The sequence below is a fragment of the Erythrolamprus reginae genome, chromosome Z (genome assembly GCF_031021105.1).
Source record: "Erythrolamprus reginae isolate rEryReg1 chromosome Z, rEryReg1.hap1, whole genome shotgun sequence".
Taxonomy (NCBI): domain Eukaryota; kingdom Metazoa; phylum Chordata; class Lepidosauria; order Squamata; family Dipsadidae; genus Erythrolamprus; species Erythrolamprus reginae.
The window spans coordinates 137,947,005-137,972,521 of NC_091963.1; the positions used below are offsets into that span (position 1 = coordinate 137,947,005).

Here is a 25,517-nt window from a genome sequence, read left to right on the forward strand (position 1 = left end):
AATGTGTTAGAGAAGGTGAGCCATCTTAACAAACACATTCAAACTGTTTCCAAACTAATTGGCGGAGGGAATCAACTGTGCATAGAAGAACAAAAAATATCAAGACTACATGAGCATAATGCTGTGAGGAGCAGCTCAAACAAGGTTAGTTTCCTCTCACCTTCTCAGAGGAGGAGTCCTCAGATGCCTCCTCTCCTTCACTGTCCAGACAAAAAAGTTTTCGCCGCTTTCCTGGACCTTTGATCCTTTCATCATCCCTCTTGGAGGTTTTGGGTATCTGTAAGGATTTTTTATCTGCAAAGTGAAATTGAGAGGAAAAATGAAAGAAACAAGAGACAACAAGGAACTTCATTTCCTTTTCCTGCTGCGCCACAGAGGCTCAGCCTCTCCCAAGACAATGAGACCAATCACCCAGTCAGGAAAAGCAACATTATCATTCTCAAAAGGGCTGGTATTCTGTAAACCTCCCTGTGCAGCCCATTCCTATCACAGTTGGCCAAACCTATCTTGGCTTCACTTTTTTCTTTTTTATCCTATTCTGCATCACATCGATTCAGACTGTAAACCAGAGAGAAGGACAATCTGGTTTTTATTCAGATCATGGGAACTTTCCTGGCTAAAGGAAAAAAATAGCGCTGCTTAGTAAAGAAATAAAAAAATGTCATCCTTTAACCTTATAAAAGGTTAAAGAGTATAAACAACAACCTAGAGGTGAGGCTACATACCTTCCTCATCCTCTTCGGCAGGAGTAGAAAGACGGGGCTGCTTCACTTCACTGCACTCTGAAATTTCAGAGGGTTCTTTCCTTTTCACCTGTGGCAAAAACAGTGAGTTTTCTGAGTAGAGCACTATGTTTCAGATGGCAGTCAAATTCCTTAAAAAAATATGAGTCTAACTCTGTTGGTTAGTTTTTTGGGGGATATCCTGGCCTTTAGAATGGAGTAGAATGGAATAGAATTGCAGTTGGAAGGAATATTGGAGATCTTCTAGTCCAACCCTGCTTAGGCAGGAAACCCTGCATCACTTCAGACAAATGGTTATGCAATCTCTTCTTATACATCTAGTGTTGGAGCATTTACAACATCTGAAGGCAAATTGTCCCACTAATTAATTGTTCTGTCAGGAATTTTCTCCAAAGTTCTAGGTTGCTTCTTTCCTTTATTAGTTTCCACCAATTCCACCCATAATTGTTCTGTCAGGAATTTTCTCCAAAGCTCTAGGTTGCTTCTTTCCTTTATTAGTTTCCACCCATTGCTTCTTATCCTGCCCTCAGGTGCTTTGGAGAATAGCTTGACTCCCTCTTCTTTGTGGCAACCCTTGAGATATTGGAACACTGCCATCATGTTTACCCTAGTCCTTCTTTTCATTAAACATATCCAATGCCAGAAACTGTTCTTTATATATTTAGCCTTTAGTCCCTTTATCATCTCTGTTGCTCTCTTCCTAGTCCCAACATATTTTCTACATCGTGGTGACCAAAACTGGATGCAGTATTTCACATGTTGCCTTACCAAGACATTAAAAAATGGTACTGATACTTCACATGATCTTGATTCTATCCTTTTGTTTATGCCGCATAGAACTGTGTTGGCTTTTTTGGCAACTGCAACACACTACTGGCTTCTATTTAAAAGATAGGACTCACTAAGACTCCAAGACTCCTCTCAGTTACTACTATTAAGCAAGTACCACATATACTGTACCTGTGTATTTTGTTTTTCTTGCCTAAATTTTTCACCATTAATTTCATTTTATTAAGATAGTATCCAATGTTCAGGTCTGTCAAGATCCTTCTGTATCTTAAGCCTTACCTTGAAGGAGGGCAGCCCAAGGACTCCTCGAAAGCCAGTTCCAAAGCCAAAGCTCTCCAGGCCACCGGTCCCACCACTCTTGGCCCAATCCACTAGAGACAGAAGGGCAGGATCTTTCAGTTTGGTTTTGTCCTTCTCCTCTTCCTTGGCTAGCTGTTTAACAGTGTTCTGGAAAGGCTAAAGACAATAAGATTGCAACATTATTTATGGAATGATTATGGGGCATAGTGGAAGAAAATAGTATTCTGGATGTGGGGAAAAAAGGAGGGTTCACAACAGAAGAGTCTTCCAAAGTAGTAAGGTGGCCTACAGAACTACAGTCCGAGAACTATTTTATTTATCTCAAAGTTTATAAAATAACTCACTTTCTTATAAAGGTGCCAACCTACATGCATATATATTAATGTCTTTGTCTATCTGTCTCTCTCACTCTCTCTTCCTTTCCCAATATTGCTACACCTCCTCAGGCCCAATATTGCTAAACTACTCAAATAAACAATACAGGTAGACCTCAACTAACTGAGCCAAAAATGTATGTTACATGAGAAATACATTAAGTCACTTTGTTCCATTTTATGACTTTTCTCACCATATTTGTCAAGTGAATTATTGTTCTTAAATAGAAACACAGTTGTTAAACAAACCTGGCTTCCTCATGGACAAATGGGGATCCTGTGACTTCAGGACCCTGAAATCCTCACTAAATTACCGTATTTTTCAGAGTATAAGACGCACCAGAGAATAAGATGCATCTTATTTTGGGGGGAGGAAAATAGGGAGAAAAATCTACCTACTAGGTATTCATCTGGCTAGCGTCCTTAGTGTATTCAGCTTCAGCACACTATTTTATTCCCTGGTTAGGGCTCAGAAGGTCTTTTTCAGAGGGAGTAGGAATGAAAGTAAGTCTGCAAAGACTTAGGGCAGGAAAAAACCTTCTATGGAGACAATAGGAAGCTGTGAAGATTGTTAACACCTAGTTAGGGCTGGAGGAAAATCCTTTGAAAAAGCTACATTCATAGTATAAGACACACACAATTTTCATTTAGGGAGGAAAAAGATGCATCTTATACTCTGAAAAATACGGTAACTTGTAAGTCGAGGACTATCTGTACGCAGATAATCTATCTCTCATTTACTTCCAATTTGCCTCAAATGGATGGCAACTCAAAATCACCTTGGCCTTTTCCTCTTTGCACTCCCACCACTTGTCAAAGGTGCTGAAAGCCACATTCTCAACCATCTTGCGATTGAGGTCTCGCTGCATGATGTTCTTCATTTCCTGCATGAGGGTTGCAAGGACACTGTCCACTACACAGGCATGTGGATCTTCAGGAAGTGGTGGCGGTAGAGCCACCTCTTCCTGATACCCCCATGGAGCTGTCCGAAAATCAAGTAGCCTCTGTGGAGGGGGGAGAGGCGGCTGCTCTGAGGAATGTTGTTGTTGCTGTTGTTGTTGTTGCTGCTGCTGCTGCTGCTCTGAGGTCCCAACTGCTGATGGCTGCTGCATGAAAAGTTGGTCTCGCTGGAAGTGGTGACTGCCCTGCTCCAGTAAGTACCCAGCACCATACAGAGGGCGACCACAGAAAGAAGCTGCGTCTCGGTGATAGGAGAAAGGGTCCTCATACTGGCCTTTGTTTTGACGCAGCTGCTGAAGGCGGCTCAGCATCTGGGTTTGCATCTGGAAGGACATGGGCATCCCACCCCACTGGTTGCCAAGCCGGTTCATGAGCTCCATGGAGTTGACAAAGTCATAGATGTGCGGGGCGCCACGGCCTCCACCCACCACATTTCCTCGTCCTCTGAAATCAGATAGACGATGACCAAGCCGGGGACCGACTTGGCCAAAATTAGAGAGTGAATGGGGTGTTTTACCCGCCAGGTGAGGGATGGGGACGGACATGAGAGGCTGGATTGGATAAGAGGGTGGTGGTTCTGGGTGATGGTGGGAAGTAAAGGAAGACACCCCCAATTGCATGTGGCCCAGAACTGACGGCATAATAGAAAAATGTGGGTCGGACACCCCTGCCACAGGAGTCGGAGGCTCAGTTTCGGCTTCATCTTCGGAAATTTCCATGTCTTCACCTGAAGACTGTTGAGATGCCTGATTAAGAATCAGAAGAAAAGAGAACAGCAAAGAAAGTGATAGAGTGAATGAATTAGGCAGATAATCTATTCACCTGAAGGCAGTTCAATCAATTCTCACTTGCAGCTGGCAAAATATGAGTCCCCTATTCCTGCATTCTCCTCACCTGCCCAATCTAATAAAGCTACTGATATTCTCAGCGTAAAAATCAAGAAAAACAGATCCTCATCAGCCAAACTTTAAAAAGTTTGATTACAGAATGGTTATTAGTCTGATTTCTAGTTCTAAACATTGCCTGGTTAAGTAATCCGTTTAGTTCCCAAGAATTGATTATCTGCAAGATCAACAAAATTGCTATCTAGTAAGCATGCAAATTAAGCAGACATACTATTAAAATGATTCACATTGTACACACTTAAAACTGCAGTTTTCAATGCATGCAGATAGGGGGAAATTATGTGTATGCATATTATGATCTAGTGGGCTTCTGTTCAAAATTGCAGAATAAAACTATTCTCTGGCTGCTCCATTTTATTGTCCTAATATTCTTTGGGCACTAAACATACTATTTTTTCAGGCCCACTGAGGGTTTTTATCCTAGAGCCTTTAAAAAAGAACACTTGTACGTTATCAAATTTCCTTAGACATCAGCTCTGAAACATTCTTCTGTATGAATGGTATTCTGTCCCAGAAGATTGCTTGTTTAGAGGCTGCCAACAGAGAACCACTCATATCAATTCTATCCTGAAAACTTACTCTGTCTTGTCCATTAGCCTTCGGGGATTCATCTCCTACTGCCACATCCATGGCTGGCACCACATCTTCAAAGCTGACTGGAAGAGGTGGTGGTGGGGTGCAGGGGCCATGTGGCTCTGCTCCCTTGGCCCCCCCTTTCTCTTCGTCTTCCTCTTCGGTGTCTGAATTGAGGAAAGAAAACTTGGACCGCTGCTCCTTCAGGAGCATCTCGATGCGGGAGTCCAAACTGCTGTGCTGAGCAAAGGGTACGCTTTCATTGGTAGTCTCTGGGACAGGGGAACCAGACCGGGCTGGTGAAGTCTGCACAGCAGGAGAATGGGATCGCTCATCAATCACCGGCGCTACGATCACTGCTGGACTGATGTTCTCTTTAGTTTCCTGAGCAAGAAATTCTGTGGGAGGCAGGGAGTTGGCCGCAAACGTTTCTGCTGTAGGGAGCAGTCGGTAATCCTGATCCACAGCATGGGGTTCTGTAGGCACAGAGAAGGGCTCCGGAGTGGCTGTGAAAGATGGGTAGAGCACACTGGGTGCTGGAAAGTGTTCCACACTCTGCTGGGCAAAACCATGACTGTTCTGGAATTGAATGCTTTCTGAGGCCGTTGTCACAGACGAGGAGCAAGCTGCAGTGACAATGCAGGTGGAAGGAGTAGTGGTGATGATGGAGGACGAAAGAATAGGATCCTCCCGTTGAGAACGTTCTCTGTGTCGGGAATGGAAGCCAGAGTCCTCCCTTGGATGAGAACGATGAGAGGAGGAGGAGGAGGAGGAGGAGGATCGCCCTGATGTGGATGAGAGGCGCTGATATCGGCTACTACTGCTTGTGGCCACAGCGCTGCTGCTGCTGCTGCTGCTGCCACCACCAAACTGCTGACCGTAAGGGGGGTAGTGATGGTCATTGCTGCGGTAGTGACTGGAGGAAGATGAAGAGGATGAGGATGAAGCATAGTGCCGGCGGAAGTATGAGTCCGAAAAGCTGTTCTCATGCCGAGAGGATTTGTATGACGTTGACTCTGGCTGGTAGCTTGAGTAGCCTGGGGTCCCTTGCCTTGGAGAGGAAAAAGAGAAGCCGTTCCGTAAGCACCTGCCAATCTTTTCTTCCCCCCAATGAACTGGCTCTGAAATGCTCATATATTATTTAAGATTATTTCCCCAAATCTTGTCTCTTGTGTGTGTGTGTGAGGAGGGGGGGGGAGAGAAACCCTTACCTGCTAGAGTAGGCAGAATCCTGTGAATATGGTGTTCCTCCCCGCGGGGTATATGGAGTTCCCTGGGACTGTGGTGTGTACTGGCCATAGGAAGAAGGTGTGTCTTGTCGGCCACTGGAATACGGAGTGTCCTGAGAACAAGGGGTGCCGTTGCCAGGCGTTGAAGGCATTGCATTACTCGGGTACAATGAATTGGCTGAATGGTGTCTTCGAGACTCTGACTGTAAAAAGAATAACGTTGACAATTGCTTGGAGTCACTTCTTGCCCAGAGCTAAAATTCACGCACAATGCAAAGCTAATTGGCTCACGCCACACTGCCTAATAGGTAAGCCTCTATCTTACATGACACTCAACATTTTCTTAGCTCAGCTACTTCATTTATCAAAATGCACACATGACAATACTGAAGACTGCACTGCCTGAAGCAAAGAGCCTTGCAGGTAGGTAATGAATGCAGTTCAGCAGAGGGAATGGGGCAGTATCCTAATTGTATCAAGAAAGCAGAAGTTAGTAAGAAATTTTCTCTTACTGGGCGATCAAATTCTTAAACAGAGCAAGTCTTAAACAGAGAAGAAAACTTACAGGGGACATCTTGCAAGGAAAAAGTGGCACCTTAACTAATCCAATAGGTTCAAATAAATTTCTAAAATTACCGAATCAGCTGAGAACTTCTCATTCAGCATTTTGTTTCCAGTTGGGACAGTCTGGGGTGTGAAAGAGCCATTCACAATCAGTTCATAATATTTCATACGTTGTTGACCTGTTTTTTAAAAAACAAAAACCCAAGAACACCAGTTTATAGGAAGCAGATGCCATTCAAAATTAAGGGGGTTGGGGTGATACTAAATTAGGAAAACGACTAAAGGAAGGTCATTACCTTTTATGTCAAGCTGGGCATGGATGATGTTGCCCATGACTGAAGTGTTGTGCAGGTTCTTGACTGTCTCCTTTGCCCCCCTTGTGCTGGTGAAGAGCACCTTGGCCAGGCCCAGGTGCTTACCATTCTTTGGATTATACAGAATCTCAATATCCTCTATGTCACCATACTTTTTGCACATCTCACATAGAAAGGATTCCTTGATGTTATCATTGAGCCGGGCAAAAGTCACCTCTTTCAGAGGGATCTGGCCAACATAGTACTCATCTAGCTGCAGCAAAGACAGAAGGAAAGATGGGATGAGCAAGCTAAAATCAACCTCCAGTTATGATATATACCAGTAAGTAAGAAAATATTCAACTAGCAGGTGGCAAAAATTTTAAAGAATGCCAATAAGGATAGACTCGGAAATCACAGTTCTGCTGGACTAAACTTTGGTCAGCTAGATCCAGATGTCGGGTCCTTGAAGTAGATAAAGCAGATATCTCTCCATTTAAATCCCTGAACATAATACTTGGTATTGTGATAATGGATTTTGAAGCTTTAAGAGAATTAGGAAAAAATGATCTATAACCAAGTAAGTCTAGCTTACCTTAAACTTTGGGACAGGAAGAGAAAGATCTCTGGTTTTGGACCATTTCCTATGTCTCGGATCCTGCACAACTTTTACAGGAGTGTGACCTGAATCCTTGAGAAAAGATTAGAAAGTAGTAGTGATTAAAAAACCTTATTGACAAAATGGCATTAAGTACTTCCTGATTTTTACCAAATTAATATGCCCATTTCACCAATCTGACTCTAGAAGCTATACAATGAAAAGAGAATTATGAATAAGATTTTCAACATCATTAAACAAAACATAAGTATAACTATTATATACTAGCCAGATTAATACTATTCTGAGATGGGCAACATATCAATGAATATCATTTGCAGCAAAAAAAAGTCATACAATCAAGCATGACTCATTTAATAACCATTTCACTTAATAAATTGGGAAGTTTGGTTCACAATTATAGTCATATCACGTACTCTCTATATATGGATTCACAAATGTCAAATATATATATAAATAAGGCACTAAATTTGACAAAAGGTTTAAAAATCATTCTGGAATAATTTTCTTTCCTAGTTCTCAATGTTTTTGAAATTATTTTGTCACTATTAGTCCTGATGTTTGGCAAAACAATGCTTAATAAAGAAAAACCTCACAGGCTATTATGAATGTGAAACTAACATTCTGTACAGAAAGAAAAAAAAACAGTAGAGAAGACTCATTCCACTTCAAGTAACATCTTATTTCAAAGAGATAACAGCTTGAAATCCCTCTGAATTATAGAATGCAGGATTTTTTTCAGTTCTTTTGATTTTGCTTGTGCTGTACAAGTACCAAGCTAAAACTGGCATTATGAATTTAAGAAAAAAAAAGATGAATGTGATTTACATGACTCTATAGTCACAGCATCTCCTGCTAATCCAAAAGTAGAATAGTATTAAAAATACATTCAGGCAAATTAGACAACCATCTAAAGCTGAATTATCAGAAAATGAGTTCTATCAAACCTCAAGCACAGTATATTAGAATAAATGAAATTTAGAAAAATGAATGTTCCAATTCTAAGGGTGTGCAAATGTTTCAACCACAAATTGTGAAATGTCCCATGCTGAGTGCAAGATAGTCTGTTGCTTTTTAGAAGTGTTTTGAGCTTCAGAGTTAAAATACTTCCAGTGTTTGGCATAAGCCATACATTTATTTCTGGATTCTTCTCAACAGTACTTTTTCCACAAATCAAGCGACAGACAAAAAACATTCCAGTCCTAAACTAGGATACACTATCTATTTCAGAATAAATAGTGACCTTATACTGGCCTTAAAGTATATCGTTCTAGTCTTTGTTTCACAACCTGAACTGTCTGTTTTAATACTGGAAAACTTGTAAGTAAGGTATCATTGGCATTCGGATATTTAAATGTTTCATGATGCAAATATTTTGACTGAAAAAATTGGCATACTTCAATTTGATACAGATTACAGTGGAATATGTTTTATATTTCAGTGGGATTTCAAAATATTTCCTTTTCAGGAAATTAGAAGAACAGCATGCTTAAGAAAATGATGTTAAGCATGAACAAATAATTAGATAATGAATGGCTGAGTGTGTAAAAGAGAAAATATGTAAGTATGATTAGCAACTAAGAAACAAGGACCGAGTTTCATAGTGCTTCCAGGCCTGTTCCCATTTCTCTTTTATGATAGTTCTTATTAAGAATTGATTGGGACTTTAACCCTTGTATGCTGTTCGAAAAAAGTTCCTAGTGATATGTTCGGGTCACATACGACCCGGACAGAAAACACTTCATTTGAAGTGCTTATGTTTGGTCAATTTGAAAACTTTTTTCACTTGGAAAGTAGTCTGAACATTTCTGCACACAATGATATGAAAATTGAAATGAAAAAATTAATCCTTATTGGTTTATTTTGCACATAAATGTGCCGCCCCCCCCCCGTTTTTGTGATTTTTTTTCAATTTATGGATAGTTTTGCTTGCAAAATGCATTCTATTTTACTAAAGTTGGTGTGGGATTGGTAGCTTGAACATTACTGCACACAATGATATGAAAATTGAACTGAAAAAAATAATCCTTATTGGTTTATTTTGCACATAAATGTGCCTCCCCCCGTTTTTGTGAAATAGTCTTTACTTTATGGATAGTTTTGCTAGCAGAATGCATTCTATTTTGCTAAAGTTGGTGTGGGATTTGTAGCTTGAACATTTCTGAACATAATGATATGAAAATTGAACTGGAAAAATTGATGCATATTGGTTTATTTTGCATATAAATTTATTTCAATTTATATAAAAATTATGCTGTTAATTTCAAACTTACATACTTTTTTTTAGTAAAATGGATTTCTTTCATAAAATTAGTTATCTGGCTACAATGTGGTTGATTTTCAAAAGGATATTCCAAATATTTATAGACAAATATGTATAAACAGTGACAATAATGGCACACAGCAAGGCCGGGGGGGGTGGCCCTTTTGTGGCAAAAATAAACCAATAAGAACCATTTTTTTCAGTTCATTTATATTTTTCTCATGTTCAGAAATGTTCAATTTAGTATATCAAACCTTTTGGGGGAAAATTCCTTAGGGATTTGTAGCCTTAAAAAATATAAATTGACACGAAATTCAGAAAGGATGGGGGGAGGGGCTTTTTGATCAAAATAAAAATATAAGTCTCAATTTTTCCAGTTCAATTTTCATATCATTATGTTCATAAATGTTCAAACTAGTTTTCCAGTTGAAAAAGTTTTCAAAAAGATTAAATTCAAGTACCTAAAAAAAATATTTTTGGTCCTGTCATATACGAACAGAAACAGATTTTAAGTTATGATTTTTTTTTGCCCAGAAAACAATTAGCCACCACCCCAAAAATATTTTTTGATGACCAGCATTGTTAAATTGAGTAAATGAATGCCTAAGATTTTAAAGAATATTTCGGATTTGGAGCATAAAAAAATAAAAAGTGAAAATGATTGCAAGCAGCCGAGGGGGGGGGGGAGGCCTTATTTCTGATGTTAAAAAACCAGTAAGAATCATTTTTTTCAGTTCCTTTATATTTTTCTTATATTCAGAAATGTTCAAGCTACCAATCCCACACCAACTCCAGTAAAATAGAATGGATTTTGCAAGCAAAACTATCCATAAATTGAAAAAAAATCACAAAAACGGGGGGGGCGGCACATTTATGTGCAAAATAAACCAGTAAGGATTAATTTTTTCATTTCAATTTTCATATCATTGTGTGCAGAAATGTTCAGACTACTTTCCAAGTGAAAAAAGTTTTCAAATTGACCAAACATAAGCACTTCAAATGAAGTGTTTTCGGTCCGGGTCGTATGTGACCCGAACATAACATTAGGAACTTTTTTTGCTCAGCAAAAACTAAGCCCCCCACCCCCCCCAAAAAAATTCTCATAGAGAGAACCCCTGAAATGATGAAAAGTCATGAAATTTCAAGTTTCAGATATGCAGGGAAAATTTTTTACAGGGACTCAAACTTGGCTTCGGGTCACATACGACCCGAACAGAACAGCAGGGTTAAAAACTAACAAATAATCTTATTTATGGAACTTAGGACCTATCTCTTGATTGAATTAGAAAGGAAAATATGGTTGTCCTTAACTTCTCCATTTGCTGTTACACAGTATAGACTATGAATAAATAGACTTGGAAACTATCAAAAACTTTATCCTTTCGGTATCATAAGCCTTAATCATAATGCACTTTTCATAATGTTAAAATACATAGTAGCTAACTTTCTAAGAAAAAGTCTTGCAATTTTTGTCTTCTTAGTATACACAGAAATATATGTGTATACTAATATATGATCAACATATATTAAAAAAAGAAAGTAAGTTAAACTCCTACTGATTTTAGTGGAGTTAAATGCTTGAGCATGCTAAGAAAATCACTGGCCTACTATGAGATTTTAAGCAAAAGCTTAGACACTACCTAAATCCAATCAACTCCTACCTTCTCCCTCATTAAAATACCACCTTTTTTGGATTCCTAGACTATCGACAGGCTCAAATGAACCACAGGTCTCTTTATCAGAGACAACACACAAGATCCACTAGCCAATTTTCACAGCAGAAATCTAGTGCATGCTAGATAGTACAAAATAGTATCAAAATTGGCAAGTGGTAATGTAGATGACATTCCTAAAAGCCAACCTCAATATGACAGAAGGAAATATCAGAATTTTTGGCAACGGCCCTTTTGGAAATTATGGAAAGTATTCAGGTTCTTGTGCTAATTAATTTACACAATCTAAATGTAGAATGACACACACAGAGCAGTATGGAATGAGGAGCTTGTGGCAGTTATGAAAAAGCTGGACAAGGATTAGTACAGAACTGATTCATCCAAAGATTTGTGTCACATTGCACTGGATCTGCTCAGATGTAAGATATGGAAAGCAAACTAAAATGTTAGCAAAACACAGTGCATAAAGAAAAAAAGGGGGGGGTTAGGAGTGGGAGGCATTGTTTTACTGTGGTTCACCTCCTACCTTTCCAGTCGGTCAGTCAGCTTTGGCAGGGGGTCAGAGGTCGATTCCTAGGTCCCTCCTTTGTGGGGTTCCTCAGGAGTTGGTCCTCTCCCCCCTGCTGTTTAATATTACATGAAACAACTGGCAGAGACTATCCTACGACACGGGGTATGCTGACGACACTCAGCTGTACATTTCCACCCTGTGTTCTCTCAGTGAAGCGTGGAAGTAATGTGCCAGTGTCTGGAGGCTGTTAGGGTTTGGATGGGTATCAACAGGCTCAGATGCTACCCCAACAAGATGGAGTGGCTATGGGTTTTACCTCCCAAGGACAATCCCATCTGTCCATCCATTACTCTGGGTAGGGGGACTTTTGACCCCCTCAGAGAGGGTCTGCAACTTGAGTGTCCTCCTCGATTCACAGCTGACTTTAGAACACCAACTTTCAGCTGTGGTGAGGGGAACATTCACCCAGGTTTGTCTGGTGCACCAGTTGCAGCCCTATTTGGACACGGAATCTCTACTCACAGTCGCTCATGCCCTTATCACTACTGCAATGCTTTCTACATGGGGCTACCTTTGAAGAATGCTCGGAGATTGCAGGGAATACAGAATGCAGCCGTGAGCAATCATGTGCCTCCCAAGGTATGCTCATGTTTCTACAGCGCTCCGTGAATTGCACTGGCTACTGATTACTCTCTGAACACAATTCAAAGTGTTGGTTATGACCTATAAAGCCCTACATGGCATGGGAGCAGTTTACTTACAGGACCATCTTCTGCCTCATGCATCTCAGCAGCCGGTCAGGTCCCACAGAGTTGGTCTTCTCCAGGACCCGTCAGCCAGACAATGTCATTTGGTGGGACCTAGGGGAAGAGCCTCCTCTGTGGTGGTCCCGGCCCTCTGGAATAAGCTCCCCTCAGAGATCCGTATTGCCCCCACGCTCCCTGCCTTCCATAAACTTTTAAAGACCCACCTCTGCCAACAGGCCTGGGGCCATTGAAATTTTAACACCATGCCCCACCCAATAAAGGAACGTGTGATGGATGATGGATAAATCTATGGTTAACTTTTAATTATGGGGATTATATTCTGTTAATTTTATTTAGATTTCTACATGTTGTGAGCCGTCCTGAATCTCAGGAGAAGGGAGGCATAAAAATCAAATAAATAAATAAATAAATAATAAAAACTACATAGAATCTGGAAAAGATTTTAAGATGACCTAAAAGCATTACCAAATATTAGAGTATCCATCCTCAGTAGGAATGACTCACGTTTTACAATTTAGGAAAGATAATATTTAAAAATCCAATACTGTCCACTTACATTAGTGCTGAAATGCACTCCGTCATAGCGGTAGACCTTATGTGGGCCATCTTTAAGCATAGGATCAACAATGAGCTTGTAGTTTCTCCACTGGAAGTTAGGGGTTTTCTGGAAGTCACCCCCACCTTCCTGATCCATTCTGACTCATTTACACTGCAGAATGCACATGGAATCAAAGCAATATATTAAATCACGTGCTTATTTCCAGCAGAAGTAATTTCATTGAGAGATTCTAGTGCCATCCACCTCTGAAACTTTCATACTCAGAATCAGCATCTAGGGACAACTTTCTGTATATAAAGGAATCAGAAGTTTTAATATTAAGCACTGTGAAACACTGCTCACAAAATTTCTCCTACATCTATTTCAAGATCTGTTTAGCATTCCCAGAGCTACCATACTTACAGAAGTTGATTTTGAAAATAGCTGAATGAACTCCAACTGCTGTGTTCACATGATATCCTAGATTATAAGGCCTGGTCAATATACTTGCTCAGTGCTCACCCTTTCCCTGAATAGTGCTACTAAATACCAAATACTTCAATATTCTTTGTCTAGCATTCTATCATAATTGTTTCAATACAAGATAGACAATACTCCTGACTAGAACAAACTACTAAAAGCTGAGGTCATTTTTCAAGGAACATATTTATATTAATCAAAGCAAGTAGAAGACTAATATAATTCAATATACTTAGAACAGAACAGAACTGCCTGGGCTCATGATTCTATAGTCTTATTTGTTCAGAGGCAGAGTGAATCCACAAAATGTAGCACACAGAAATTTGCTTAACTGTTTTAACGAGAACATTGAGACTTTTAAAATTGTCATTTTTTGAAAACAAAAGTAAACCTCTATTTCTAATGACTGAGGAAATATTTGGTTAGCAAATGATATGCAACCTCAGAAATTGAAGTACGATCTAAATAAGACAGGACTTTTCTTATATAAAGAAATATAAGATGATACCAAATAGATCTTGAAAGTCAGAAAAATAATGGTTCTTTAATAAAATTATACTATTGCCTTATGAAGGCATTTAGAAATGGACTATCTCCTCTATTCAGATATCCATCCCTGAATCAAAACATCTTGGAACTTAAATTATGTAGGTAGATGGCTGACCAAAAACTGTTGGGAAAAACCTCGTAGTAGTATATGCCACAATATTATAAAATTATCAATATATTTTTTTTAAAAAATCCCTGACTATAAATTTTAATTTCCTTCATTTTTACTTGATCCTAAATCATACTTCATACATCAAGGTATTCATAATCTGCCAGCAGATTATCTTTTTTAAAAGTATTGAACTATTTTTAAGTAGAAATGCACTCTTGAAAACCCTTTTAACTTACAGTCTACTCCTGTGTGCAGCTGCTAATTGTGTAAGGACAGGCATACATATCTCAGAGTACATAGAAATTATATCACAGTAAAAGAAAGGAATAAATTTAAACCTGATATAGATGATCTCTTCTGTGGTTAAACTACTGGTAAATTTCAATGTATAGCTAGCTATACAAGTATTATTTTCTCTTTCCCAATAAAATCGGGTAACAGTTGGTTCAATCCATAATTTGAAACAGAATATCTAAGAAACTAGGAAGAAAGTAGAAACGTGTTTTAAAAAGCAAGCAACATGACATATTCTCATGAGGGATTCAAAGTTGAATTCTGAAACATTATCAAGCAGTAATATTATAGCATTCTGATTTTATATGCAAAATTCCAATAAGAGATTAAATCTAGATATGGAAATCCAAATTTGAACTTTTGGGGATGATCACTTCCATATGAAAAAATATATGTGTTCACCAAAAAAACCAAACCCCCCCAACCCTCCCCCAAATTATTCAAATAATTTTAAAAATGAACATTACAGGTATTTAGTCAAACAAAATGGAGCAAACTAAACCCATAAACAATAAGCTAAGCAAATTTCCTGTGAGGAAATTCCCAGAGTTCAGTTCTTTTGCCAAGGGAATAATAAATAATATAAATATATATTTTCTAATCCTACAAAGTCTACTGACAAAGATTTGCCCTCTTGTTTCAGTTGTCTACGTTTTTACATCAAGTATTTAACCTCTATTTCCTTTACAGCTAAAAAAGCCCATCTTCAATCTCTGATTTGCTCCATAGTTTTAATTTCTTGATGCTTCTTTATCTTACAGAGAAGTGTCATTACCAATTACCTGCCCTTCTCAAGCAATTCTCTCAATTTTCCCATCTCCACAAGGAAGATACCATCTGTTTCTCCTTAATCTCCCAATATCCCCACAACTGAAGTGTATTTCCTTCTGTGCCCTTATCTTTAACCTCCAGTGTCCCGTCTCTATAGAATATTGCTCTCCCACTGTATTACTATCTTGTCCCTGCTTGTGTTCTCCAAGGAACACAAGAGACCCTCTCTGACCTCATGCTATCTCTTCTAAATACCTGCTAGATTCTTTTCCCCAATTTACTTAATGACACAAACTGTATGAAAAGGGTTAAGATTGGCTGAAGGAAGGTGCCTGGGACTGGATTGGAGGCATGGATCAATCTGATGTACTGTACTGTAATTTGAGAAAGGGTCCCTCAACAGGACCCCTCAAAACCATTCCTCCTCCTCTGGCCAAATGCCTTCTCACACCTTTTCACACTGAAAGCCTCCCTTTTTCAGACATCCAGCGTAACCGTCTACATTACAGCGTCCCATCCTTAGAAAGATGTCCAACTTCCATAATAACCTGTCTCCCAAATTTTGCTGGTTCAGGAGATGTAGTGGTGATAATGAGGATGATTGTTCGTCCATCGCTTTCGAGGAGGGACCTTGATGGGATGTAGCCCACAGAGAAACACAACCTTCTGTGCAGGTAAAAACGATTTGTCTGTGTGTGGGGGGGGGCTCTTTCTCTCTTTCCTCAGCCAAGACTCACCCCCTCCATCCCACCCTGAGGGAACTTTCTCTTCTTTGCACCTCCTCCTCTCTGGACCCCATTTCGGCTATTGCCCCCATCACCCATATTACACCTTCTCTTAAATCCCCACCCACCCATTTCCAACTCCCCTCAGCCTCCTCTTCCTCAAACCCGCGCCCCCCCCTCAGGGGCTCCCCTTCTCCATCAGGTACCCCCCGACCCCGCCCACCAAATGCGCGGTCCCTCATCCCCTCACGCGCGCCTAACACCCCCGCCCCCCGCCCAACACACCCGTCACTCAGGCGCGAGCCGCTCCTACGGCCCCCCTCCGCCCGTCAGTCCCGAGCCGTAGCCGTGGGGGAAAGGTGAGAGGGTGTCGAACCCTTGTCGTCGCCCCCCAGATCCGACCATCGCGCGTCACCTGCTCCTACCCGCTCCTCCCCCCCTTCCTCCGCTCAAGGGGGCGCACGCGCGGCCCCCTCCTCCTGCTCCTCCTCCTCCGGTGCGGCCTCGCGCTCCGCCGCTTGTCTTGCCTTCCTGCCTCGCGCCCTGTGAGGGAAGGACGAAAGGGAAAAAGGGGAGAAGAAGAAAAGAGGGAAAGGGGGGAAGAAGGGGGGTGACAAGCTGCCGCTTCCACCGCCACCGATAGGGTCCAGTGGGCGGGGCCAACGCACTCAAGAGAGTGCGTCTCACGTCGGGCCTCGCGAGATTTCGCGCTCCTTTTTTCCCCTTCCTTTCTATTAACCCCGCCTCTGCGCGAGGCTGGGCCCGACGGGTCTCTTTTTGTTCCTCTAATCGGTACTTTCGAGGCAAGCAGGAAAGGGGAAAAAATCCGATTCTCACCGCCTGGCCCTCCGAGTACGCCGGCACAAATGACAGGAGTTTTCGGGCGGCTCGGCGGCGCTCTGAATTTTTTTTTCCGGCGTTCTCGCCGAGCGTTTCCTCGAGACGAATCGGTGGTTCCGAAATGGCCGCTAGACTCCGACGAAGGGAAACGAGGCGGCGATTCCGTCCTCGCAGATTCTTTCCTGGCTGATAGGGGGGGAGAAGAAAAAACTGTCACTTCAAGGACCCGACGTTCCGCCCTGGCGTCGGGATGTCTTGTGAGGCGCGAGGTGGCCCCGGTGGAAATTTTTCCCTCAGTTCGGCAAAGGGCGAAAGGGCGAATCGGCGTGAGGGAAGCCGACGCTCCTTCTAACGGGACAGGCGACACTTCTCGCCTCAGAGCAGAAGGGCCAGAGCTACTTCTGCTGCGAGAATGAAGCTAAAATGGAGACTCCAGTTCCTCGAAAGCCGCCTTTGGCTCGTTCCCTCCTAGCTAAAACGGTGTAATCTCGTGGGTTTGAATCCCAGAAGAGAAACAAGACGGAAAGGATGCCTGGCTAAGCTGTAGGGCGGTTTGGAGACAGTGGGATCTGCTCAGGCTCCCAAGTCCAGAGGGGACATATTTTAAAATACTGTATATATTTTAATTCGTTATGTGGCAGAATAGCGATTTTTTCAACACAGGTGCATGGGTATCAGCTTCCATTGGGGAATCCGGCAGGGAAGAGCACAACTATTTCTCTGCGGTATTGCGTCTATACAGATTTTTATAAGGTTCAGGAGGGAAGTGTTTTTAATAGGGACGTGAACACAAGAAAAAGGGGGCACAATCTGGGGGAAAGATCAGAAGCAACGTTTCACTGAAAGAGATAATAGATGCTTGGAACAAACTTCCAGCAGATGTGGTTGGTAAAACTTGAATTTAAACATGCCTGGGACAAACATATCCACCCTAAGATAAAATACAGGAAATAGTATAAGGACAGACTAGATGGACCATGAAGTCTTTTACTGCAGTCAATCTATGTTTCTATAGGCTTCCTGAAGTTTTCTTAGGGATGGGAGACATACAGGTGGGAGTGGGGGGTACATATATTCCTCGATTTAATGACCAGAATTGAGCCCCAATTTTTATATTGCTACATTTGCAGCAAGTAGGCATAGCTGAGAGCCAATAGCAGAAGGCTGTGCTAATACTGTACAGATAATCCTCAACTTGCCACCACAAGTGAGTCCAAAATTTCTGTTGTTCAGTGAGACGTTTAAGTGAGTTTTGCCCCATTTTACAATATTTCTTGCCGCAGTTGTTAAGTGAAGCATTGCATTTGTTACTAGGGTGTATAAGTGAATCTGGCTTTGATTTTGTTTGCCAGAAAATTGTACAAGGGCATCACATGACCTTGGCACACAGCAACAGTCTTAAGTATGAATCAGTTGCCAAGTGTCTGAATACTGATCAGATGATCATGGGGAATGTTACAAAAGTTGTAGGTGAAAAACTATCAGCCACTTTTCTCAGTGCCGCTGTAACCGAACAGTCTCTAAATGAACTGTTGTAAGTCGAGGACTATCTTTATAGCAGTCCTGTCAAATAAAGACGCATGCATTTCTCCTCCACTCAGGAGTGGGTTTCCCTTAATTTCAACCAGTTCACTTGAAACTGATAGCGACCTGCTGGTGACATCATGATGACATCACAAATTTGGTTTGGTCGATGCTGGTCCATGGGCACTGCCATCTTTTTAATTTTTTTCTGAGCATCTACAGACGGCAAGTTTCTGGCACTGCATGCAGTAGCCATTTTGTTTTTGGCTTTTGGGCGGAACAGTGCACATGTGTGCATAAATGCGCATGGTCCATTCGGCGCAGGAGGAAGCCAACCGGTAGTGAGGTAAGTTAGAACCACCTCTGCCTCCACCACCCCACAGCCAAAAAAACCCCCCTTGAAGACTAACAAATTCACAAGGTTCTGTGCAGCAGAAATCCATCCCATGATTAATATGCTGGAAAAAGTACAGTAGTCCCTCGCTATACCGCGCTTCACCTACTGCGGCTTCACTTCATCGCGGGTTTCTGAGGAAGTCAATCGGCAGATTTAAACAGCCCGCCGAACTCAATCGGCAGGTTTTTCAAAAAAAAAAAAGAATCTAAAATTGTAAATACTGTATTTAAATACTGTATCTAAAATAAATACTGTGTGGGAAGGGTTTATAAACACTTAAAACAATGAAAACTTACCAAACAATTACAATATAAATACTTAAATAAGTACTATCAGTCGATAAATTCCCCATCGCGGATTTCACCTATCGCGGCCAGGTCTGGAACGTAACACCAGCAATAGGTGAGGGACTACTGTATTGTTGCTTTATTTGTATCGCCTTCAAGTAGAATATCAGTAATGCATGCATGATTTGACCTGTTATTGAAAATTTTTGAAGCTTTGCCACTTCAGAAAATACAGGGAAAGCTGGGAAAGAATAAACATTCCCAGATATTCCTTCTAATTAATGCCCAAGGAGCCTGTTGAGGTCTTTATTAGATGTGTAATAATGCACAGAGGACGTAAAATTTAACAATTGATTATGCTTTCCTGAAAAATGATATTTAATTCTTGATTATTATAATATTTTTTTAAATATAACAATCATTGTGGCTTGATGATAGTGATCAGATTTTTATATTACAGTCCTTGTCGCTAACATATTGGTTTAAATATGCAACTACCATATTTTTCAGAGTATAAGACGTACCTTTTTCCTCCCTAAAAGAGGCTGATAATTTGGGTGCGTCTTATATTCTGAATGTAGCTCCCCTCCCCCCCCCAGCCTTAACTAACTGCTAACATATTCCCAGCTCTTAGCTTGCAAGCTCTTTCATTGTTTTTCTCTGTGAAGAATGTTTTCCAAGTCTTAAGCCTTTGCAGGTTTTTTTTTTCGTTGCTCTAACTTGCTCTGAATAAGTTTATTTCCATCCTTAACCAGGTACTAAGGATGTTCCCAGCTCTTACTGTCTTGCAATCTCTTTCATTGTTACTCTCTCTGAATAAGGTTCTTTTTAAAGCCTTATTTAAAATAATGTGTTGAAGCTGACCAGACTAAGGACGCTAGCCAGATGAATATCTGTTAGACAGATTCTTTTCCCTATTTTCCTCCCCAAAAACTAAGGTGCGTCTTATACTCCAGTACACCTTATACTCTGAAAAGTACGGTAATATATTGCTCCATACACCCACAGAAAGTTACTTTTCTGGAAAGTCCTCTATTACATTTCATTATGCTTTCTCCAAAGAAATAGTGTTGTATGGTGTGGAAGACAGTGTGAAATTTTGATGAATGACTGGGAATCCAGAACAGGGAGACAAAATCATTGCAGGCCCTTAGAGGATTGTGTTTGACCTTGGAAGGCCAGATGGTGATGGCCGTAGTCGTGAGGCCACATTCAACATACAGTGGTGCCTCTACTTAATTCATTGTGACCAGGTTCCTAAGTAGAAAGGTTTGTAAGTAGAAGCAATTTTCCCATAGGAATCAATGTAAAGGCAAATATAGTAATACCTCGTCTTACGAACTTAATTGGTTCTGGGACGAGCTTCGTAAGGTGAAAAGTTCGTAGACGAAACAATGTTTCCCATAGAAATCAATGGAAAAGCGAATAATGCGTGCAAGCCCAAATCTCACCCCATTTGCCCATTACTGCCGGCATTTGGATCCTTGTTCGGGGACAGGTGGTGACGGGAGGGTGTGTGGATGTGACATTCCCTGCGCTGCTGCTGCTTCTCAAAGGGAAACCGCCACCTCCGCCATTATCCTCTTGTCCTGGCCAGAGGGATGGAATCCATTGGGATGTGGCAGCCCCACCCTTTGGGAGGGCAGGGCTGGAACAGAGGGGCAGCTGCGAAGGGCTGGCTCGACGAAAGCGCTCCCAGTGAAGGGGCTGTGAAAGGGTTTTCTCCGAGCGCTTCGGGGATGCCTGCCCGCCCCTCTCGCAGCCCCTTCACTGGAAGGGCAGGCGTTCCCAAAGCGCTCAGAGAAAGCGCTCTCGCAGCCGCCTCTCTGGGAGCGCTTTCGCTGAGCGCTTCCAGAACGCCTCCCCCGTCTCTCCTGCAGTGAAGGGGCTGCGAGAGGGGCGGGCGTTCCTGAAGTGCTCAGCGAAAGCACTCCCAGCAAAGCGGCTGCGAGAGCGCTTTCTCTGAGCGCTTTTGAAACATTTGCCCCTCCTCTCCTGCAGCCCCTTCGCTGGGAGCACTGTCAGCGAAGGGGCTGCGAGAGGGCCGCTTGAAGCTGCCCGCCAGGATCCTCACTAGCGGCTGGAGGAGGAGGAGGCAAAGCCGCAGCCGCCACCGTCACTGCAGCCACTGCTGCAGGAGGACCCGCACCCCAAGTCGGAAGGCGGAAGAGGAGAAAGCCGGGGAGAGGGGCGGATCAGGCAGGTGGCAGCGTTGGGAGGCCAGGGGCGTGAGAGGGCCGGAGACGGGCAAAGGGGCCCGGACTCCTGCACCCGAACATGGCCTCCTTCCCCGCCGAGCCTCCCAGCCGCAGAGGAGGCACGGAAATATTTGCATATTTCGGAGCCCGGCACGACACGAGTGTATGGGAGGTAGCGCAATGGAGTCACTGCTCTCCAAGTGCCCAGAGAAAGGAAAACACTCCATTTGCTCTGGGCTACCCAGAGTGAAGGGAGCGTTTCTTTTCTCTGGGCGGTGACAGGTTTATTCCCTCTCCAAGCGCCCAGAGAAAGGAAAATGCTCCGTTCGCTCTGGACTGCCAAAGTCTCTTTAAGCGCCACTGAAAGGCTCCTCTGGCAGCCCAGAAAAGCCCGAGATGGCCGGGATTAAATGGGAAATGGCAGGAAACTGTCCAGGCCTATGTGCCGCTCTCAAATTTCCTGGGAAATTTTTCCAGGCTTGGGTTCTTAAGTAGAAAATGGTTCCTAAGAAGAGGCAAAAAAATGTTGAACACCCGGTTCTTATCTGGAAAAGTTCTTAAGTAGAGGCGTTCTTATGTAGAGGTGCCGCTGTATAAGATGCACCAAAGTTTTCACCTCTTTTTGGGCAATAAAAAGGTGTGTCTTATACAAAAAATACAGTTGTTTCCTATAGTTGAATTCAGTTGAACTGAGGTTTTTTTTACTATGAACCACCAAAAGTCACTGTGATGAGTAATATAAAAATATGATGATTTTAAAAATTCTGGATTGTTTGTAACTGTTCTGTAAAAGTTTCATATTCCCAATATAATAATAGTATATTTGCCTAAAAGGAAAAACTGGGATTCTTTTTTAGAAATTTTCCTGAAGGCTAGATATCTGCTAATCTGTATTTTAAGAAATTCAAGTTGGTTGGTTGGTTGGTTGGTTGGTTGGTTGGTTGGTTGGTTGGTTGGTTGGTTGGTTGGTTGGTTGGTTGGTTGGTTGGTTGGTTGGTTGGTTGGTTGGATGGATGGATCGATGGATGGATCGATGGATGGATCGATGGATTGGATGGAAGTCTTCATAAAGTAAACACCTAGTTTCAATACTGTACAGTGGTACCTCGAGATACGAGTTTAATTCGTTCCGGACCTGGGCTCTTAAGTCGAGCAGCTCTTATCTCGAACGACTTTTCCCCATAGGAATTAATGTAAATAATTTTAATTGGTTCCAGCCCTCAAAAAACTCACAAAGTTAGTCTAAATTATGCAGAAAGACATGTTTTTAATGAAGAAATGTACATGTACATATAAATGAATAATGAAGTTTCTTTCACTTAACTTGTAAACTTTCTTAAACTTTTAAATTTACATATGTTCAACTTCTCTGCCACCCAATCCTGTAGGACAGAGGTCCCCAACCCTTTTTGCACCAGGGACCAGCTTTAAGCGATCAAGAGAGGAATGGGTGAATGAATGGACGGAGGGTGGGAAGGAAGGAAAGAGGGAAGGGACAGGAACAGAGGAAGGAAGCAAGGAAACTTATGAAAGGGGAGAGTAAGAGAGGAATGAGTGAAGGGAGGGAGGGAGGGAAGAAGGTGGGAAGGAGAAAGAAAAGAAGAAATAGAGGAAGGGAAGGTAAAAGAGAGAAAGAAAAAGAGCAAGAAAGAAAGAAAGGGGGAAGGGACAGGAACAGAGGAAGGAAGCAAGGAAACTTATGAAAGGGGAGAGTAAGAGAGGAATGAGTGAAGGGAGGGAGGGAGGGAAGAAGGTGGGAAGGAGAAAGAAAAGAAGAAATAGAGGAAGGGAAGGTAAAAGAGAGAAAGAAAAAGAGCAAGAAAGAAAGCTGCAAGCACCCCCCCGAGCTCCCCAGGCCGGCTGCAACCTTTTAAAACACGCGCGCCGCTTCGCAGCTGTCTCCTGAAGCCGAACGCGGAAGTTAGCGTTTGGCTTCAGGAGACAGCTCCTTGGCGCTTGTATCTCGAATTTGGGCTTGTAAGTAGAACAAAAATATCTCTCCCCTCCCAGCTCTTATCTCGAGTTGCTCTTAAGTAGAGCAGTTCTTATGTCGGGGTTCCACTGTATATGGCATCTTGCTTCCTAAAGCTGCTTTGTAATAAAGCAATTTTTCCACTAGATGGCAATACTGTAACCCTGCTGTTCTGTTCACAAACACTTGTACTGTTCCAGTCATATGCGACCCGGACCAAAAAAGGTTTATTTAAGGTACTTAAATTTGGTCTTTTTTTTGCTGGGATACTAATTTGAACTTTTCTGAATACAATGAGAGAAAAATTGAGATGAAAAAATTAATGCTTATATTTTTATTTTGCTCATAAAAGCCCCCCCCCCATTTTTTCAAGCATGTCACTATAAATTTTTATAGGCCCCTAGTTCCAAATATTTTCAATAACTTAAGCATTGAATTACTAGTTTGAACATTTCTGAACACAATGAAATGAAAATTGAACTGATAAAATTGATGCTTATTTTTTAATTTTGTTCAGAAAAGGACCCCACCAGGCTGTACTCAATTTTTTCAGTTTATATACAAATTATGCTGTTAATTTCAAAATTACATAATTGTTTTTAGTAAAATGGATTTCTTTCATAAAATTAGGTGTCTGGCCATCATGTACTTGCTTTTCAAAAGGATATTCCAAATATTTTCAGCCAAATCTATATAAAAACTGAAAATAATGGCACATAGCAAGGCTGAGGGGCAGTGGCCCTTTTGTGAGCAAAATAAACAAATAAGCATCTATTTTTTCAGTTCTATTTTCATATCATTTGTTCAGAAAAGTTCAAGTTAGTATCCCAGCGAAAAAAGTTTCAAAAAAGTTGGAACTGGCAGGATTAGGAGCCTAAAAAAAAGGTAAAGTGAAAATCATTGCACACAGCCGTGGCCCTATTTCTGAGCAAAACCCCCCAATAAGTATAACTTTTTTGAGTTCATTTCTATTTTTCTAATGATCAAGGATGCTCAAAATAGTGATCCAACACAAAAAGGTAAAAGAAAAATTGAACTGGCAGCCTGAGCTAGATAAAAATGAACAAAATTGCACAAAAACGCAAGGGGTGGCCTTTTGCAAGCAAAATAAAAATATAAGCATTAGTTTTTTCATCTCAATTTTACTTTCATTGTGTTTAGAAAAGTTCAAAGTAGTATCCCAGTGAAAAAAGGTTTCAAAAATACCAAATCTAAGTACCTAAATTAAACCATTTTTGGTCCGGGTCGTATACAACCCGAACAGTACAAGTGTGACTTTTTTTGCCCAGCAAAAACTAACCCCCCCCCCCCCAAAAAAAAATTCTCAAAAAAAGAACCCCTCACATGATACAAAGTCATGAAATTTCAAATTCCAGATATGCAGGGGGGAAATTTTACAGGGTCTCAAAACATGGCTTCGGGTCACATTCGACCCGAACAGAACAGCAGTAACATTTACCTTCTAGCTGATCCTTTAAAAGACGACTGACAGGCAGAAATAGGATGGTTCTTCCTGGTTTTGGCTTCCATCTCTTCTCAGCAATAGTCCCCTATCATCTCGTAGTCCAGTGATGGCAAACCTTTTTCTGGTTGTGTGCCAAAAATGTGTGCCTGCACTGCAATATTATATGTGTGTGCTGGGACCAAGAATGCAGTGCACTCCCCACCTGCACATAGGCATACATGACTGCCCCTTTGCACATGTGCACATGACTCCCCTCCGTGCATGCACACTTTCCCATCCATGCTCCACCTCTGCACCAAACTTTGCCAGCACGAACAGGCTGCTGCTGCTGCTGCTGCTCCTTATCCTCCTGCCAGCCTCATGCTCCGGCCATCGTCCAGCATGGCTGTTCACACCGGCAAATGTTGGTGCCTTAGATTTCTTCTTAGGGAGCATTCCTAGCCAGCGCACCTCATACCACTTACCGCAGCCACCGGGGAAGCGTCAGTGTGAAATCAGCTGCCGCTAGATGCGAAGGGATGGGGATGGCAGGATCAGCAGGCTGGGGTTTCCCTCCCACCTGCCAGAGGCTTTTTTCCTTTCCAGACCAGCTCCAAGCAAGCTATGCACAAACTTCAGAAGCTCTTGCGCTGCCACCTGTACCACCTGCTTGAAGCTGATCTGGAAAGGGGAAAAAATGCAGCTGAATTAGGCGGGACTCGCCTTATCCATGTCCCTCTGAATGGATCTCCCTATGTAGCCTACACATGAATTATGCGACCCGACAATCGGCCACCCAAAAGGGGCCCACCCTCCGAGCTCT

At 41.9% G+C, this 25,517-nt stretch overlaps 1 protein-coding gene across 1 annotated transcript in view; it reads right to left on the minus strand.

The window, feature by feature from the left end:
* Window positions 1-16,658, minus strand: part of SETD1A (SET domain containing 1A, histone lysine methyltransferase) — a 33,945-nt gene extending 17,287 nt beyond the window's left edge. The window contains 12 exon segments of the mRNA XM_070767087.1: window positions 161-294; window positions 726-813; window positions 1,812-1,988; window positions 2,986-3,912; window positions 4,651-5,695; window positions 5,856-6,076; window positions 6,510-6,616; window positions 6,734-7,004; window positions 7,326-7,421; window positions 13,120-13,272; window positions 14,581-14,722; window positions 16,458-16,658. Of these exon segments, the coding sequence (XP_070623188.1) occupies window positions 161-294; window positions 726-813; window positions 1,812-1,988; window positions 2,986-3,912; window positions 4,651-5,695; window positions 5,856-6,076; window positions 6,510-6,616; window positions 6,734-7,004; window positions 7,326-7,421; window positions 13,120-13,257 (3,204 nt within the window). The 5' untranslated portion in view covers window positions 13,258-13,272; window positions 14,581-14,722; window positions 16,458-16,658.
* Between the last annotated feature and the right edge of the window lie 8,859 nt (window positions 16,659-25,517).